Source organism: Lycorma delicatula, chromosome 13 (assembly GCF_047948215.1).
Source record: "Lycorma delicatula isolate Av1 chromosome 13, ASM4794821v1, whole genome shotgun sequence".
NCBI classification, from domain to species: domain Eukaryota; kingdom Metazoa; phylum Arthropoda; class Insecta; order Hemiptera; family Fulgoridae; genus Lycorma; species Lycorma delicatula.
Window position 1 is genome coordinate 23,470,657 of NC_134467.1, and position 20,721 is coordinate 23,491,377.

Consider the following 20,721-nt stretch of genomic DNA (forward strand, 5'->3'; position numbering starts at 1 on the left):
CTAAAATCGCTGCCCTGCACATCGGAGTCCCTTCTGATTCATCGAAATATCATGACAACCGCATCCAGTTGTCATGATGCCTCTCCCCAGAAAGGCTACCCTTCCCGTCCCTATACCATAATCAGAGTCCGGGTATACCCCCTCCGAATCGCGCGCCCACTTCACATACCTTCAATGGGTCCCCAATGCTTCAGCGAAGCGCCCCGATCCAACCACTATTGTAGGTGGATAGACCAGTAACACTCCCAGCAATGAGGCTACCTCCCTTGTTTTTACACGTGTCCACGATTCGACCCCTGGCGACATTTTTTTTTTTTTTTTATAAAATACACACCCATCCACACATTCGCTATATCCCACACAGTGACCCCCTGGGTACAACTGATAAACATCACAGTTTAGAGTCTGAACCAGTCACGATGAATTAAGATTCTACCGGATGACAACAGAAAAAAAAAACACGAATAACAACGAAGAAATGTTAACTAATGTTTGGAGAGAAGTTGTGTATCGTTTGGACATTTGTCGAGCGACTAAGGGCGCACATATTGAAATTTATTAATTATGTAAAAAAATGTTTGAGACGACAAATTTGAAAAATAAAAAAACATAAACTGTAAGTAATTCTGTTTTAATTTAAACCATGTTCAAAACCGCACCATTCTTTTATGATAATCTGTATATAGAAGGAAAACAATAAAAAGGAAATGATTCTTGATTATTTTAATAATATCAAAATATTTTTATGAGAATAATTAAAAAAACTTAGCCCTGCGTTGTAATAAAATTAAATAAATATAAGATATTTATTATTCAATATGGGGAAGTGCTTCAGAGATTTATAAAACTATTTGAATATAAATAAACAAGTAATTGGCATTCTATAACTATGCTTGCGATAATTATAAACCTATATTTAGTTAAGTTAAAACAAAACCAGATATAACATTCAAGGTTAGAAATGTTAATAAATAAATAGACAGAAAAACTAATTTCACAATTCGATTGCAATAAAATAAAATAAGAACCACTCATATAAGCTACACGTTATTAATTTTTCCTCTCGTTTTAGTTCCCTCTTTCCCATAGTTAATTATCATGGTTTTACCCTTCCACAATAACTAACGTCATGTAATTATATTGTTACATACAAACACACGAAGTCTTCCGTAACGATCGCGATATAAAAATCCAACTTATTTGTAACTTGTTTTTTTTTTTATTAAAAAAATTCTAATTAAAAAAAAAACTATTATTTCAAAATCAGTACGTAACATAAAACAAAAAGTATAAATAAAAGCATGCACTTATCTGATGAAAGATCTTCCTATAAAATGCGTAAAAATTTAAATTAACTCGGCCATTTAACAACTTGAAACAAAAAAAATGATATGGACACCACATTACTTTCTTGTACGCCTATTAAATTAAATATAAACATTTTTAAAAGTACATAAAACTTTTTTTCATTAATAACTTCTCATATTTTTTTTTATTGTTATTGAATTATAATTTACTAGCAGATCCGGTAATGATCCGTTATTGTTAGATTTCAGAATATATATAGATTAAATGAACACAATTGAAAGTTTGTTTAAAACATTAACCTTTTCCCATCACAGTGATCCGCGGTTGATTAACGCTCCACGAAAATATGTTGGTATCTGATTGCCTCCCTTCATAGTCTTATGCTACCACCCTCTTGTGAAAAAAATTTCAAAAAATTACAGTATATTAAAGAGATTTAACAGATTTTGACCAACAAAAAAAAACCGTTACGATTGGATATTTTTTATGCCTGTAACAAAAAAAAATTGAAACAGTACAAAAATTACGGTAATTTAATTGCAGATTTTTTTTTTGCGCATTTCTACCGCGTTTTTTATTAGCGAAAGTTTTTTTTTTGTTTTGTGTTTATGAAACATAGTTTGCTGATTTTAAAAATAATACTTTCAAGCAAATCGTTTGAAAATTGGGCAAAATATGATGAAAAACCCGTATCATAAATCACAGATTAGTAACATATGTTAGTATAAATGAAAGTAGATTCAGAAAACTATCGGGTTGGTCTAGTGGTTAACGCGTCTTCCCAAATCAGCTGATTTGGAAAGTCGAGAGTTACAGCGTTCAAGTCCTAGTAAAGCCAGGTATTTTTACACGGATTTGAATACTAGATCGTGGATACCGGTGTTCTTTGGTGGTTGGGTTTCAATTAACCACACATCTCAGGAACGGTCGAACTGAGAATGTACAAGACTCACTTCATTTACACTCATACATATCATCCTCATTCATCCTCTGAAGAATTATCTAAACGGTAGTTACCGGAGGCTAAACAGGAAAAAAGAGATTCAGAAAACTACGTTTTATAAAAATTCCCACCACTCAAACGGCTATTCAGACTGACAAAAAACCATTTTTACTGTATACTCTTATTCATTACGAATCGATCGATATGTGTTACATGTTTACCGATATCATTTGTCAGAAAAGATATTTATAGACCTGAAGTAAAAGTGACGTATTTATGACCACAAATTCCTTTTTTTTTTGTGTGTGCCGTATATCATAATTTATTATGTGTTTCAATACATTGATATGTTGCTACTAAGATAAGCTATTTTTGTAAATAATAAATAAATCCGTAACCCTCATAGGAATTATAATACACAAGTAACACACACATTTCTGTGAAAAAACGGTCACATTCTTTCTAGTCTAAATAAAACATTTTACATCGTATAAACGTCGTTCAAATTGTGTAATAAAACTGATTCCTTTGTGAATACAAAACAAAAAAAAACCGACTTAGATGCCATATAAAATGATTTTGTAACAGCGTTTTAAAAATGACGCCGTACATAACCAGTTCCAAGACTAAATGATCTGAAAAGGATAAAAACTGAACAATACGGAACTTCACAAAATTTAACCTTTCCCTTTTCCCCTATTTTCATTTTTACCATATTCCCTTTCCCCACTTCCTTTCCTTCCCCCATTTATCTTTCCCTTATTTCACTTTCTCCCTTTCGCTTTCCTTTTTTTCTCCTTTCCATTTAATTTTTCCCCGTTTTTATTTTTTCCCTTTTACCTTTTCGATTTTTCCCTCTTTCCCTTTTTCCCCGCGCGTAAATCGGTCCAGTAGTTTTTTAATCTGTAGCGGACACACATATCGGAAACATTGAAACAGAATCGTAAAATATTTAATATAGCGTGTGTTGCTTTTATTTCCAACATAAAGCGCTGTTTTTCAATAAAAGCATATTTTTACCTGTTACAGTTGTAACATTTTTGGTATATAAATAGTAACTCACCGGGTTGGTCTAGTGATGAACTCGTCTTCCCAAATCAGTTGATTTAGAAGTCGAAAGTTCCAGCGTTCAAGTCCTAGTAAAGTCACTTATTTTTACACGGATTTGAATACTAGATCGTGGATACCGGTATTCTTTGGTGGTTGGGTTTCAATTAGCCACACATCTCAACAATGGTCCAACTGAGACTGTAAAAGACTACACTTCATTTACACTCATACATATCATCCTCTGAAGTATTATCTGAAAGGAAATTACCGGAGGATAAACAGGAAAAGAAAGAAAACATATATAAAACACGCGCGTATTCGAATGAAACGTTGCGTCAAAATTTCAAAGCAATCGGTGAAGAACTTTCAAAAATTTATGATTTTGAACAAACGAACATTTACATTTTTATTTAGATAGATTGTAAACTTTTTTATAATCAGAGGTTAATAATTATTAATAAATCAATATATTTAAATTTAAAAAAAAGAAAAAAAAAGGAAATGAAGTTTGATTCAAACCAATGTCTTCCCCTTGTAAGATCCAAATATTTCATTAATTAAAGTTTTATTTAGCTATAACTCTGAAACCAATGAAAATAAGTATTACTTATGATATATTGTTTCAAGGAGGGCTTTACTGAAGTAAAGAAAAAGTCCAAAATCCAAAATTTTTTGGACACTTTTGGTCCAGTCGATTGCAATCAAATGGAGAGGTACACAACTAGATGTTACAACAGTCAAAAAATAAAAATTTCAGCATCCTACGAATAATCGTTTTTGAGTTATGCGAGATACATATGTACAGACGTCAACGCCGAAACTAATAAAAATGTATATTTCCGTTCAAATACGAAAACCGAAATTATACGCGATTACAATACTTCTTTTATTTCGTACAAGGAAGTAAAAAGCCTATTTGTTATCAAGGTGACAGAAATATAATGGAGTAAAAGTTTTAATTTTTGTTTCTTTAATGAATATCTTTAATTCAATACTTATTCTGTAATTGAAAACTTCACCCCCAAGGGGGGGGGGGGGGGGGGGGGGGCTTCGTTCTATGCCTTAAAACCTTCCCTGGGATAACACGAATGTATCCTAAAAATTTAAAAGCGATCGGACGGATGGTTCTTGCTTCATGTTGTTGCAAATAAACGGACGCAAACTTTCGCATTTATACATAATGTAGAAGATGAAAATAAAATTAAAAATAATTTTTATTTACTGAATATAAAAGCGGAAATACAAGAACGAGGGAGGAAAAATATATAGATAATATATTTTATAAGGACATCCACGTAACCTACATTCAACAAAAAAAAAAAAAAAAAAAAAAAAAAAAAACAGTATGAAACAAAATTATGAAATATAAATAAAAATCACTGAACAATGATTAACATTAATATAAAATATAAAATGTTATCTTGTTTTATTAAAAATGCATGATTACAAGCACATATAAGGTCGTAAAAAGTATCAAAAATCCAAAATGATATGCACTAGTCCAAAAAAGAAACAATACTGTAATCAGATATGTTAACACACTAACATGAAAAAAAGAAAAAAACGTCATTAATTACAGGAAGTGATTATCTGTGACAACTCTCTCAAAAAATGTGATTTCAATGTAACAACTGAATAAATATATATGTATCACATATGTTTGTTTGATATGATAACCTTTTTTAATATTATTATATCTGTCCTGCACTTCTGTTCAACTTAAACTACATTGAACATCCTCGATTATTTACGTATAGATTGGATCAAACGAGGTAAACATAAATATATCAGGAATACATTCGACAGATCAGTAACAAAAAAAAAAAGAAAAAAATATGGAGGAAATAGTATATAAAAATATGTTTTTTTTTTTTAAATTGTCTTATTTTCCTGTTATTATAAATAAAACTTTATTCCCAAATTAAACGAAATGAAATTAAATTTAGTTTAGGTATGATAACAGAGAGACTATGATATTTACATGATGGGCAGTTCAATCATTAGTCTTATTCTACAGTCGCCAGACAAAACCCACCGGTGGCTCTATAATCAGCTGATTTCGAAGTCAAAAGTTCTAAGGTTCAAATCCTAGTAAAGGCAGTTACTTTTATACGGATCTGAATACCGGTGTTCTTTGGTGGTTGGGTTTCAATTAACAACACATCTCAGGAATGGATGACCTGAGAGTGTACAAGACTACATTTACAATCACACATATCATCCTCTGATATAATACCTTATGGTAGTTGCGGAGGCTAAACAGAAAAAGAAAGAAAGACGAAAGTCACCAGACAAGAAAACGGGTTTTTGATGGGGTTATCTCCCCATCAAATAGTAAAAAGACACATAGACTACAGATCCCAAAGAATGGATCAAAAATAAGTTAAGTGGGATGAGTGATACAGCAAATGTACCCATGAAAGTGTAACAGTGTATACAACCCATCAAGGATAGTTACAATCTTGTTCAAAACCAAGGTCTATTCTTACAACAAAGATTCATATGAGTAAAAAACCTGATGTGGACAACACATGACTTCCTTGTACGCCTATATTACATTTACACATTTTTAAAAAAATTTTAGTACATAAAATTTTATTTCATTAAAGACTTTTGATATTTTTTTCTTTTTTTTGTTGTGATAATTGAATTATTATTCATTGTAAATTTTTTTTTTACTATGAGAAGTTAATCATTTTTAATAAATCAATATTTTTAAATAGAAAGAAAAAGTTAAAAAAAAAAAATCCCTTTCGGCACGCCGGATGTATATTTCACCGGTGCTAAGTAGGGGATGAAAAAGATTTCCTCCTTAAAGTTAAGAAAAACTTCAAATTTACTCAATACGACAATGGTTGCATGTCAAAAAAAGTTTCACATATTTAGCATACGACAAAGCTCCATGCTCTTACAATTCCAGCAACATTTTGGTCACCCTTGCCGTAACGGTTGGTCATAACAAAAAAAGAAAATGTTTAGAGAACTAACGACCACTTTAAACAGATTCGATACTGTACCTATTAAGGGAGGTATGATTTTTTTGTGTTCGAAATCCCATTTTTTCCTACCCCTGGGCCAATGGTTGGTGATATCAATAAACTTTACTTAGAGAGATTTTAGGGCTTATCCAAAGAACAGTAGGAACTTTAAACTAATTCGATATTTTACTTAATATGAAAATTATAGCAACATTTTGATTTTTTTCAAAAAAAGCTCCCCCATTTCCACCCTTATGGTTAGATTTTGCCTATTATAGATCTCGACCGAGATTTTGGGTAGTTACATTTTATGTATCAATTTGAAACTGATTGGTGTAAAATTACAACATTTATCGTGTCAACAAAAAAGTAAATATGTATATATAAATCTATATATAAACTTTTATATAGTAAAATAACGGTGGTTGTGGGGTCTCGGGTGGTTTTGGGGTCTAGGGGATGTGAAAGCGAAGATATGTCAAAATTTTCCGGAAGTTGAATCATGGTATCCAATTACAATAGGTAGTTTTGTTATGAAATCTATCTAAAATGGAGATGAAATCTGATTCGAACCGATGTGCCTTCCCGTAAGATCTAAATATTTCAGTAATTATAATTTTATTTGGCTATAACTCTTTCTTTTTCCTGTTTATCCTCCGGTAATTACCTTTTTCAGATAATACTTCAGAGGATGATATGTATGAGTGTAAATGAAGCGTAGTCTTGTACAGTCTCAGTTCGACCATTCCTGAGATGTGTGGTTAATTGAAACCCAACCACCAAAGAACACCGGTATCCACGATCTAGTATTCAAATCCGTGTAAAAATAACTGACTATTAGGACTTGAACGCTGGAACTCTAGACTTTCATATCAGCTGATTTGGGAAGACGCGTTCACCACTAGACCAACCTGGTGGATTTTACTACAACTCTGGAACCAATGAAAATAAGTACCACTTATGATATATCGTTAAAATGCTCTCAATGAGGGCTTATTACTGCAGTTAAGCAAAACTCCAAAATCAAAACTGTTTTTGGATTTCGGGCTTTTTGGACACTGGCTCAGTCGATTGCAATCAAAAGGGAAGCCGCACAACTAGATCTTCCAACAGTACCAAATCCAAAATTTCAGCATCCTACGGCTAATCGTTTTTGAATTATGCGATACATAAGTACGTACGTACAGACGTCACGCCAAAAACTACTCAAAATGGATTCAGGGATGGTCAAAATGGATATTTCGGTTGAAATCTGGAAACCGAAATTTTTCGCCATCACAATGCTTACTTTACTTCGTACATGGAAGTAAAAACAAAAAAAAAAATGTAATTCCATCCTAAAGAATGTAACTGAACTACAAGAGTCATGTCATGGCTCAAGAGTCATGTCAATCAAGACAGTCATGGAAAAGAAGTCATTCAAGAGTCTTGTCATGGGGAAAAAAGATTGGTAGAGGGAGAACTGGATTATATCTTGAAGAGAGACTGAAGAAGAACTGATCTACAAGAGGAGATAAGAATATGCATCTTAGAAGAAGTCAAGGCCTATACTAGGTTACACAGCATCATAAGTGAAAACATAAAAAAGTGTGATCAAATTAGAGAAAATATACAAATTAAGTCCAATTAATTCAACCAGAATGATTTATTTTTTTTAAATTTGACAATAATACTGAAATCAAAAAAATGAGGGGTGAAGTAGTCACCGTCTTAACTGAACCAAATATATAGTTTTATAACAGTAGTCAAACTCACCAAAATGCATGTGATAATATTACTCCTACAAGTGAGCCCATTTATTCTAACTTAATTCTATCCACAATCTGTACTTGACATACAGTGAGCATCAATATTCTAAGAAAAAACAACCTTACTGGTGCCTCTTGTACCTCAGATATTTTACACATATCACAACTGCAATACATCTGTAATGATTATTCTAAAGGGGTACACAAATTAATGTGTACCCCTTTCCATATCAGAGGAAAATAGTTTTTCATATTCATATCTCTGTTCCGTGGAGGAATCTAGAGGTGTAATAATGATTTAATTGGTAAGATATAACGGTTTTTTAAATCATTTTTATTAATTACTTTTTAAAAATTATCTTATTTTTAATAATTATATATGATAATGAAATAAATATAAATATCTTAACAAAAAAAAATAATACTATGTGTTATTTGAAATAAAAATTATTTACATTTTTATGGACAAGTATAAATTTATAAAGGAGGAAGTACAGGTTAATATAAATACAAATGTTATGAGTGAAGTAGTTACATATTTAATAAAATTACATGACCCTAAGACCTTCAGTCGGTTAAAAAAAAAACACACAATCACAGGAAAATTATATATCTCGTACATAATTATGAGAAAACTATCATTATTACTTCACAAAAACAAAAAAAAAAAAATATATATAACTAAAAAATAATCTGTAAAACAATGTAATACAAAATCACTCATTATAATTCACAATAAATAAATAAAACAAAAAAAAACAGACTTCCACACAAAAACAATTGATTTTATGTTAATTAAATCCTACAGCAAAATGTCTCAACTATAGATGAATTGAAGGCAGTTTAAGTACAATAAAGGATGTTTATAAATAAATTTACTTACTTTGCGCTTGTATTGTATTTTTAAAGAGTATTATTAAGCAAAACTTTACTAAAGAGGTTCTTCCAGTCTATATTATGTAATCATCAAATTTCACAATGTATCTGATGATATTTATTATACACCATCCAGTTGCCCCATTGTCCAACAGGATGGTGTGAAAATTAAATAAGTGCAAGAATTCAAATATTTGTGCTCACTGGTTTATGAAAAGAAAGTAGCAAATACAATGGAAATCGGCAGTCGAATCAGTCAAGTAACCGAACATTTGCTTCCCTGAAGTGGTGTTTATGGAAATAAAGCTGAGGATTTCTTTGTAAAAATATTGTTTAACTGTCTGTGCACAAAGCACCCACTCTTTATTAACAATGCCTTTGAAATCGATAAAGCACACAAGCAAGCATTTCACTTTTGACTTCAACATGCAAGCTTTTTTTTGGACTGGGTGATACCTATAAAACCAGCGTGAACTTTGACAAAACATCAAAGTTCGCAATGGTGGTGGAGAGGTTGTTCGGATATGTTGCTTGGACTATTAGAGTCGGGAAAATCAAAATCAAAGATGTAGAGTCTATGAAGGCTGCAGGGTTGGCACATTTTGTTAAAAAAATCAGTCTCATTACTTTACCGTTGCATCTCTTATATCAAGCCTCAGAATTCTATGTAAAAAAAAAAATATGTTAAAATATTTCTCAACAAATTTCATTACATTATATGGATGATGAAAAGAAAATTTTAGTAATAATATTATTATTATTATATTCCCAACTATAATTCTATTGTTACTGAAGGGAACATATAGCGATAAACTAAAATTTTATACATAAGGATTGTTTTGCAAATATCAACATTGCACAATCCCCTTTATACAAAAAAACACAGTTACACAAATAGTTAAGTGTACATGTACAAAAAAATAGGTTGCAAAAATCAATAAGGAGACTCGAACCTGAGATTTCTCGATTATGAGACTGAAACGCTCACCACTCAATCGGTTTCTGCCACTGCTGTTAGTCTGGGTATAAAAATCAGCTACTTGAACTATTCAAAAATTTTTAAATGGAGTTTTACTTCAAATTAAAGCAAAGTTAGAAGCTGCTATTTTGGATTTATCAAATAGGGTCCCCCACATTCTTACCACTCTGTAAAAGGGCATCAATAAACTTTTGTTTTAAGCTGACTGTCTGCTCTTGTAACTTTGAATCAATATAGGTACAAATAAATACATGTTTCACGAGACTTTCAGCAAACCTACAGCTGCGTTGCTACAGGCAAGTTGTGTAAATATTTGAAATGAAAGTGAAGTAGCAATGCAAACATGAAAAATGTATATTCTTAAATACAAGAATCTACCCACATTTTAATTTATTTGAAATCCTCTAGCACTCTAAAGAATGTATGCTAAAATTTGTAGAATTCAAAAAGAAAGATGTAATAGTTATTTATTAACTCACAGTTCTATTAAAGTAACTTTGGATTTAACAAGTAGCTATAGGTGCATGTGTGTGTGTGGGGGGACAACCATATGCACAAAGGGTGGGAGAGGGAAAAAGTTTACAATTTTCCTCAACGTTTCATCATAAATCATCAGCAGTTAAAAAAAAACCACAAAACAGAAAGACGATTTTGATAGGATTTAAAATGTTTCACTAACTTAAAAATACTTCCAGGAAAAGTAAAAAAAAAACCCTAGTAACAAAAAATTAATAATGACAAAAATAATACTATCATGGAAAAAAATAATAACAAAAAATTAATAATGACAAAAATAATACTATCATGGAAAAAAATAATAAATTTACTTAATACATACATTTAATCTGATTATTTTTACAAAAAAACATACTGCAAAATAAAATATAAATATTCTAAAAACAAAGTAACGCATGAAATGTTCCATTGTAGAACACGCAGATTTTTTTTTTTTAATTTCATTATTATCTTTATATATATATATATATATATATATATATATACATATAATTATTAAATAACCTATGATGACATGTAAAGATATACAATTAACATCCATTGTTTTTTTACACACGTGTGTGTGTATGTACACTCACACACAGTGAGTGGAAGAGAGCGAGAGACGAAGTAGGGACCAGAGAGATAGATTGATTGAATGATTTATTTATTAATTAGCAAAGTTGACACTGACAGTCAGTTTGTCTTCCATTTAACATTTTTGTTTTTTTACTTCATTATTTTATTAACTTATCTTAACAAACAGATAAATTTCAACAAAAAAAAACTGAATAAAAAAACATTTATATATATAAATATTAATTTAAATACATTGTCTTTAAATAAAAAAAAGCTGGCAAAGTATTGAATAATGTTCCCACCTATTAACAATAAAGATTAAAAGAGTTACATACATACATACGTACTTGTACATATATTTTTTGGTCTAGATAAACTAGACGGATGCTAAAACGTAAAGATTTGCAAACAACCCAATACCCCATTCTCTGACAAGATTACCATACTTTTCTTTTTAATATAATTATTCTAGCAATAATCACCAAGAAAGAAACACAGAAAAAAATGTCACTATACTTCCCAATTAGTAAAAGAAATTCAACAATCAATCACCCTGATCCTCAGGTTCAGATAACCTTCGGTACAGATAACGCGCCATGGCTTGTTGTTTCCTCTTGAACAATTCAGTTAGCATGATATGATATGCAAGTAATTGAGAATATGCAAGTAACATGAGGCGCCCACATTTTATCTCAATCACTGAGTGCACATTCAAAATAACATTTATAAGCTGTTTTTATTAATTCAGAAATAATCTTTTTATGAGATTTAAACATAAATTTACCAGACTTAACAAAAGTCGTCTGGATGATTTGGACATTCACGAATTTTAGCAGAAGTCATGTTGTAACAAATAAAAATGAAAAAAATTACTTTTGTATTATAAAGAATTGATGAAAATATAACAAAACATTAATAACTCTGTGAAACACAACACACAATATAGATCAGTGAAGTTGGACAAAATAAGACTTTTAACTCTGTAGTAGGCAACAACACATGTTTGTATAATGTCATCATACAGACATGTTTGTATGTGTCTACTTCTTATATGTGTATATATTTATTTTTCTTTATTATGCATGTATGCATTTTGTTTGAAAGTAAAAATACAGAGATATTCTTAATTGTAGCCAGTAGTCGATCAAAATGAGTTTATAATAAAAACATTTTACAAATTTACAATTTATGTAAAACCTTCATATGGTAAGATAATTTCAATAGCATATTTGAAATCAGCACTCAAATTACAGTGAGAAAAGTTGTGTAACATGTTAGATACAACTTTCGTGTTGATTAGTGATAATTAATTCACTGATTTACAAAAAAATTTATCACAAATAAATTAAATTATACATCAAATTTCATTGTTAATTTTTAAACAATAAAATTTATTGAACTTGCTTATTTTAACGGAATTAAAATTTTGCAATTATTTACAAGATATAAAAAAAAGTGCATGCTTGAATTAAGTTTAACAGAAGAAACATTATTGACTTTACACAATCAGAAATATAATTTTGTTTTACTGAGACTAACTCAATATTTAATACAACTGAAAATAAGCTAATATATTAAATAAATCATTAATATACTAGAAAGGCATCCAGGAATAGTTGCTTTAATTTTGAAAGGACAGGTAGAAGGAAAAAATTGTGTAGGCAGGCCACGTTTGGAATATGTAAAACAAATTGTTAGGGATGTAGGGGGTATACCAAAATGAAATGACTAGCACTGGATAGGGGATGCTGGAGAGCTGCATCAAACCAGTCAAATGGCTGAAGAGAAAAAAAAATACTAGAAAGCAGAAACCCATAAGATTACTTTATGTTTATTTTTAAGAAAGAAAAACCTTCGCTTGCATGTATTCATCCCATACCAGGTGTGTAAATATTAAACCAGAATTTTTGTATAGAAAATACAAGCATGAGATAAAAAATATTTTATTCAAAATATTGTCTATAGCTAGCTATAAATTTTTCCCATCTCACTGACAATTTATGAATGCCACGCCAAAAAAACTGTTGCTCTTTTGGCGCAAACCAGTCATTGAGCCATTTTTGTACATTTTCATAAGGAGTAAAACGCTGCCCAGCAAGTGCGTTCCCCATAGATGTAAATAAATAGTAGTCGGATGGAGCCAAGCCTGGTGATTAAGCCGCATGCAAAAGTATTTCCCAACTGAACACCTCAATAGTTTCCTTGACTGGTTTTGCTGTGTGATGGTGCATTATCATGAAGAAAAATCTCTTTGTGTTGCCTTTTTTGATATTCTGGTCATTTTTTCCGCAATGATAGATTCAAATTGATCATTTTTTGTCTGTAGCATTCAGTATTAATGATTTCACCAGGTTTTAGTAGCTCATAATAGAACACCCCTATGATCCCACCAATCACAGAGCATTGTCTTCTGTCCATGGTGATTTGACCTTAAATCGATGTCAATGGTTTGCCTGGAGTTACCCATGATCTTTTATGCTTAGGATTCTCAAAATATCCATCCACTTTTCATCACCTGTCACAATTCGATGAAGAAATGATTTTCTTTTGTACCTAGCAAGCAGCATTTCGCAAGTGGTTTTTCAGTTTTCTTGTTGTCTTTCATTCAGTTCATGGGGAACCAATTTTCCAATCTTCTGGACCTTTCCCATGGCTTTCAAGTAGCATTTAATTGATTTGAAAGTTGTTATTGCTTTTGAGCGTCATCCTCTTCCAACAATGCTTGCAATTTGCTGTCTTCAAACTTTTTCGGTGGTCTTCCGCATTCTTCGTTCCTTACGTCAATATAGCCACTATTGAATTTTTTTTTTTAAACGACTCAAAGCAATGTGATTTACCAAGAGCATGCTTACTGTAAGCTTTGACAAGCATTCGATGCGATTCAGCAGCAGTTTTCTTTAAATGGTAACAGAAAATCAATGCTGTCTGCAAATTGTAGTTTGTAGGTGCAAAACTCGACATGTTCAATGCTAATTAAAACTATGCTATTGTATGAAACTTGTATTGTTGCGAGTTGAAAATCTTTGTCAGCTGTCAAAGAAAGAAAATGGCGCCAATGATGTAGTTTGATGTTAACTACATTCACAGCTAGGACCATCTATGGGCAAATTCCAATTTCATATTTACACATCTGGTATATTATTTTAAAAAGAAAACAAATTACATGTTCATTAAAAAAAAAACAAAATTAATTCACTTGTACTTTTTAAAATGTAGTACTATTAACAAAACTGATAAATAATTTATAAAATTAATTCTTAAATATTTCATATTTTCCCCTGCTGAATCGAAATAATTTTATAAAACACACTGTTTCATAAGAAGGAAATCCATTAATTAATTTTTTTCATAGTTTAACAAAATCATTTTATACTTGGTGATAATAGCAAAAGACTGATCAAAATAAGTCTGTGTGTGTATGTATGTGTGTGTGTATGTATGTATATATATATATATATATATATATATGTGTATGAGAGAGAGAAGGGAGTGGATGGACATAGAAAGAGAGGGACATATTTGCCATGATTAACTGAAATAATTTCTAAAGCAGTTAAAACATTCAATAATCAATATCAAAAATTGTAATTCAAAAAAGTAACAAAAGAAAACAATTATACTCACTTTGACTGCTTCATATGTACCGTTTCTACCATTCTTCTCGCATTTTTTACGTAATTTTTCTTCACCTTCTTCAATAGATGGTAGGGCCGACATATTTATACTTGGCGGTAAATTATCCATTATACTGTTAGGTGATAAAACACCTGGATTTTGTAAAGCATTTTTAGCTAAATCTACAGCATCTGTTAATCCTTTTTTCGCAACGCCTAGTAAATCTTCTTTTGTATCATCACATGATGTTACTGTAAACAAAAAAATAAATAAATAAATAAAAATAAATTAACAGTGTTTTCTTTAATATATTATCTAACATGCACAACTTAAACTTGATCACATTATTTCAAAATATATGCGCAAAGATCTGACATAGTAAAAAAATTCATTCCACAGAAATACTACCTATCTGGAAAGTTTCAGGATTGAAATCATAATCACAAATTTAGTAAAGTACTAAGCCTTCCCTGGCAGGAGGTTGATAGTTCCAAGGCCAGATGAAACCATTTAGTTTAAATTTTCATGATAACAGCTTCTTGATATAACTACTCAGTTCCTCAGTAATATCTATGTACGAGGGCTGTCCAGAAAGTAACTTACATTTTGGAATAGAAAACCAAATAAAAAAAAAAAAAAAAAAAAAGAAATTTTATTATATACATTTGAAAGGGACAATCTTAAATTATTTTTCCACACAATCGTCATTTAAATTAAGGCACTTATAACGAAGCACAAGTTTTTCAATTCCTTCTCTGTATAAATTTGCCTGAAGATTCCTTCTGATCTGCCTTCTCTGTAGAAATCTAAATAAGATTTTCGGCACCCATCTTGCACAAAACTTGTGATAACCAAGCTTTCCTCATACAATTTCATGCAGTAAACTTCATGAAATTTGTGGAAATGAATCAAGAGTTCTGTAATCGTAATGTGGCAATTTTCACAAATTTTATCATTGATTTTCATCGTCAGTTCATCAGTCAAAAGGCTAGGCCGACCACTGCAGTCCTAATCATGAACATTTGTGCGGCCATTTTTAAACTGAATGCACCACTGCCTTACTCCACCTTCACTCATTATTCCATCTCCAACCTCACAAAGTTGCCGATGAATTTCAATTGGTTTGAAGTTTTTCGCCAGTAAAAACCTAAACACTAAATGCAGCTCACAACTCATGCAATTTTCTATTGAAGCGCACGCTTCAATAATTCACAACGAACAAAGTAGAAAAATCACAGTCCACACACTACAACAGCTTGATGTGTACTGAGTGTAGAAACGTTTTGACACCAAGATGGCAGCTCTATCCCCACCTACTCCATGCTAAGCACAAACTTAAGTTACTTTCTGGACCGCCCTCATATATAACAAGTTAAGATAAATATATTCGCTACATCAATAAAGGAAGCAACTGCCTATGGAGAGTGAATCAAGAAAGCTGCAATAGATATCAAGATACTTATTCCGAATATTGTATGATTACTCTATATTTCCATACAAAAGCTACAAGTTTTATCAATCATCTAAAAAACGACAAGAAAAAAGGGTATTGAGTAAAAGGGAATTATCACGATACAAAACAAACAATGCCACTCAAGACAATATCTTTATAATGCTTCATCAAGTTTCAGGTGCAAAATCCAACAAACAGAATGAGTACTGCTCTATTAGTTTATACTTTTCCCAAAAGAATTATACATAAAGTATATAATATTACTATATACTGTACAACTTTTAGATAAATACAATCAAAAATTAAGTGAACAAAGCAACGTAAATACGATTACCTCCTTACTATTTTTACTAAAGAAGTTGGCTAGAGAAAAATATGGTGAGTGAAATGGTTTAATATGACAACTTCTCATTTTTTTTCAAAAACGAGAAAAAACATCAAAGAATCCGTTGATTATTATCACAGAAGAAACCAGCACCCACCTTCATAAATTGGTGGTTGATTGGATCATCACTCTATAAAATTTATCATTTAGCCTGTTTTTCCAGCAAAATTTCATTATCAATGATACCTTTGACAACAAAAAATACATTCACCATTATTTTCAATTATAATTTTTACAATCTGACTTTCTGCGTTTTCATTTCTTTGATTTAGCCTACAATTACAATTTTTGGTTAGATCAAATATGAAGCCGTCCCAAATTTCATCGCCTAATACAATCGACTTTAACAGATTTCTATTGTAATCAATCGTTATAACAGACTTAAATAAACAATATAATAAGACAAATTTTTCGATCCAGTGTTAACAAGCAAGAAACAGAACACACACACATGTTTATTTCTTTATCAAATCTTTCAACTAAAATCTTATACACCATCTCTCTATTAATCACATTTCTTCTAGCATTCAAACACTTGGATTTGTTTTTGTCAAAACTTTTTTCACAGTACACAATATATGAAAGACAAAAAAATTAATTTGGGTGTTTGGATGTTTTCCATAATATTACACAAAATTTAATTCGATTGTTTGAATGTACCATCTTTCACCAGGACAATCAATTCTTTATTGAGACTTAGGAAGATGGCAAACTCGCTTTTAGAACTGCCAATGTATTGAAAAAAAGCCAAACAAATAACTGAAGTGTCTGTCAGATAAAGGATGGATCTTCTGCAGTAGGTACCCACATTGAAAAAAAAAACCTACCCTAACCTAACTTAATTTAATAATCTAACCTAGCTAAGCATAATAAATTTTGCTTGTAGTTATTCGATGGCCAGAAAGCATTAATGTCTTCCAATAACTGTTCAAACAAGTCATTCCCTTACTGGTAGCTTCTCCAAAGACTTTTATACAGGTATCAATCCAGGAGATCTCTGTGCATCATACATTCACGTTTATTTCTCCATTTAATTGATGCCCACATAACTTTCTATTGTTTGCATATGGATCCTTAAACAGGATCGACATAATTATGCTGACAGAATAGTGAATATAAATGCTCGAGGAATTCAAGCGACATCAGAATATGATTTCCCGCAATGTGATACCTTATCGTTGCTCCTTGAAGTACAGATGCCACAATACAATCTTTAAGAGTTTCTGTTGTTCAGTTCGGTATCTATCCTCTCTACATAAACCCCCCAAACCCCCCCCCTGTTTGAAAATAGCTTACTTTGCGTTTTCTATATGGAAAATTGTATTGATTTAATCAAATTGTGTAACAATACGTTTGCCAGAAACATACTTACACAAACTGTAGTTTCAACTTATAAATTGAGAAATGGAGGGGGTGTCTACTGCAAAAGATAGATTATCCCTTCTATTCATTTTAAAATCCAAAAAATTAAGTTCCTTCAACTGTACTACTCAACAGATTGTAATTGTTACTAATTGTATACACATATATATATATATATATATAAAGACTCTGAATTCTGCCATGAAAACTTTGTCCAGGTTATATGATTTTAATAATTTATATTTCTGAATAGCTAAATCTTTTTATAATGGATAACTCAAGAAGTAATTAAATTGATAAAATAAATAATAATTACTTTTTTTTTTGTCTTCAGTCATTTGACTGGTTTGATGCAGCTCTCCAAGATTCCCTATCTAGTGCTAGTCGTTTCATTTCAGTATACCCTCTACAACCTACATCCCTAACAATTTGTTTTACATATTCCAAACGTGGCCTGCCTACACAGTTTTTCCCTTCTACCTGTCCTTCCAATATTAAAGCGATTATTCCAGGATGCCTTAGTATGTGGCCTATAAGTCTGTCTCTTCTTTTAACTATATTTTTCCAAATGCTTCTTTCTTCATCTATTTGCCGCAATACCTCTTCATTTGTCACTTTATCCACCCATCTGATTTTTAACATTCTCCTATAGCACCACATTTCAAAAGCTTCTAACCTTTTCTTCTCAGATACTCCGATCATCCAAGTTTCACTTCCATATAAAGCGACACTCCAAACATACACTTTCAAAAATCTTTTCCTGACATTTAAATTAATTTTTGATGTAAACAAATTATATTTCTTACTGAAGGCTCGTTTAGCTTGTGTAATAATTACATTTTTATTATATTAACTTCTAACTTATACATTTTTTTAAAATATAGAAGAAATCTAATATTTACAAAACTAAAATAAATAATAGCCAAAAACGAAGAATTCAATTACCTTAATAAAAAAAAAGGCAATAATAATGACAAAAAATCCGACCTCGAAATAAATTAACAATAATAAAATGGACAGAAAAAGTGGAAAATAAAAAAATTGTAGAAAAAAGGAAATAAATAAGAAATGAGAAAAAAAAAAAAGAAGCTAGTTAAGGACATCCTATACAAAGAACAGCTCTCTACAGAACACACACACACACACACACACACATTCGAGCACGCGCTTATGTATAACGTAAAGAGGAAGATGACGTGCCAAGCATACAAGGACAATGAAGCCATTCTACACACGACATAAAACACACTCACACACACACGCGCCCGCGCGCAGTCTATGTCATCGTAATCTTCTTGGAAGGGAAAATACCAATCATCTATCTATATGCATATACGTACATACATGGAGGTGAGATTTGTAAAAAGAAAAAAAATCTTTCTTTGAATTGATTTACACTTGCCAAAAAAAAAAATATTAGACTGTTTGTGTGAGAGTGTGTGTGTGTGTGTGTATATATATATATATATAATTAGTGTTTACATAATTACAAAAAAAGAAAAAGACTTCCTCTTCAACTATAATTAATTAAATGGCATTAGATTCAAGGTCAAAAAATTTAATACTTCCATAATGAAATAACAAAATCGAATTTTTCGGTTTAATATTAATAACATGTTTTACTTTCCGGACAAACATAGCTAGAAAAATAAAATATTAAAGAGAAAACAAAATATGATAATCATGTCAAAAATGGAGTAACGTGTTTTTTTTTACAAATCTTTACGTTTTAACGTTTAAATAGTTGATCTAGCCGGCCTCCGTAGCACGAATGGTAACGTCTCAACCTTTCATCCAGAGGTTCCGGGTTCGAACTGCGATAGTTATGGCATTTTCACACGCTACAAAAAATTGCCATTTCATTTCATCCTCTGAAAAAATACCTAACGGTGGTCCCGGAGGTAAATACATAGATGTATTTATATATAAATCCATGTACCAAATCGATTTTTTTTTCAATTTTTTCTTAAAATATTTCTCAAATATACAGGAGGCATTGATCATATTAATTTTTTCTTCAAAAATTCGTTAAAGAGGTGGGTATATCACGTTAAACCGATTTCGATTTTCTTCAGAGAAATTTTAGAGAAAACTATTTCAGAAAATTTGTTACCTGCAATGCATAAATATAAATAATCCCAATTGCTTTACAGGAATATGCTTTAAAGGAGTCGTAGACTTATTTATAACCTATAAAAAATTTAACTAATTTTGGGATTTTAATTTTTTTTTTATTAATTTTTTATAAAAATAAAAAAACAAGGTCAAGAGACTACTAACAAGCATGAATTAAGGCTCTCTACTCTAAAATCCAAACAACAACAGCAATAATTGAAGAACATAAGAAAGAAGAAGAACATAAGAATCACTTTGAAGTGCTTTCAGATGTAGGTTTCTCCTCATTAATAATTCTTCCTACCACTTAATCAACAATTAAATCTACCTGATGGACCGCTGGTTACAACAGTTGACTTCTTGATACAGCTCTTAAAATTGGTTCATCATTCTCTAAGTTTGTGGTCATATTGTCACTGGTTATGTCGTCTGAAAGAACATACCATTCATTTCCACTGTAGTTATAGCAATCTGTTGTCCAGTATGGTTAAAGCGTATAAGTGTAAAAAAATTATTTAAAGTGGCCGATAGTACCGCTACACCCGCGCGAATGAAATACGGTACGCGCGCACGCTTTAGTTAGAATCAATAAATTTATTAAATAAAATATATTACGTTTAAATAAAATGATAACTATATTAAATTAAGTTATGTGTGTATGTGTATGTAAGCCGTGCATCATTAAAAAGTCGCGTGACAGGAAAGTCCTACAACTGCGTTGTCAGCTTTTTTTTACAAATTCTTTCCTCTGTACTATGTTTTATATAATATTAAAAATGTATATATTGAAAACCAATATTGCAGGCAAATAAACCGTAATATGTAAAACATAACT

At 30.9% G+C, this 20,721-nt stretch overlaps 1 protein-coding gene across 1 annotated transcript in view; it reads right to left on the reverse strand.

The window, feature by feature from the left end:
• Window positions 1-20,721, reverse strand: part of LOC142333559 (27 kDa hemolymph protein-like) — a 76,785-nt gene that overhangs the window by 25,780 nt on the left and 30,284 nt on the right. The window contains exon 2 of the mRNA XM_075380845.1: window positions 14,581-14,822. Coding sequence (XP_075236960.1) covers window positions 14,581-14,822 — 242 coding nt within the window. The remainder of the gene's footprint in view (window positions 1-14,580; window positions 14,823-20,721) is intronic.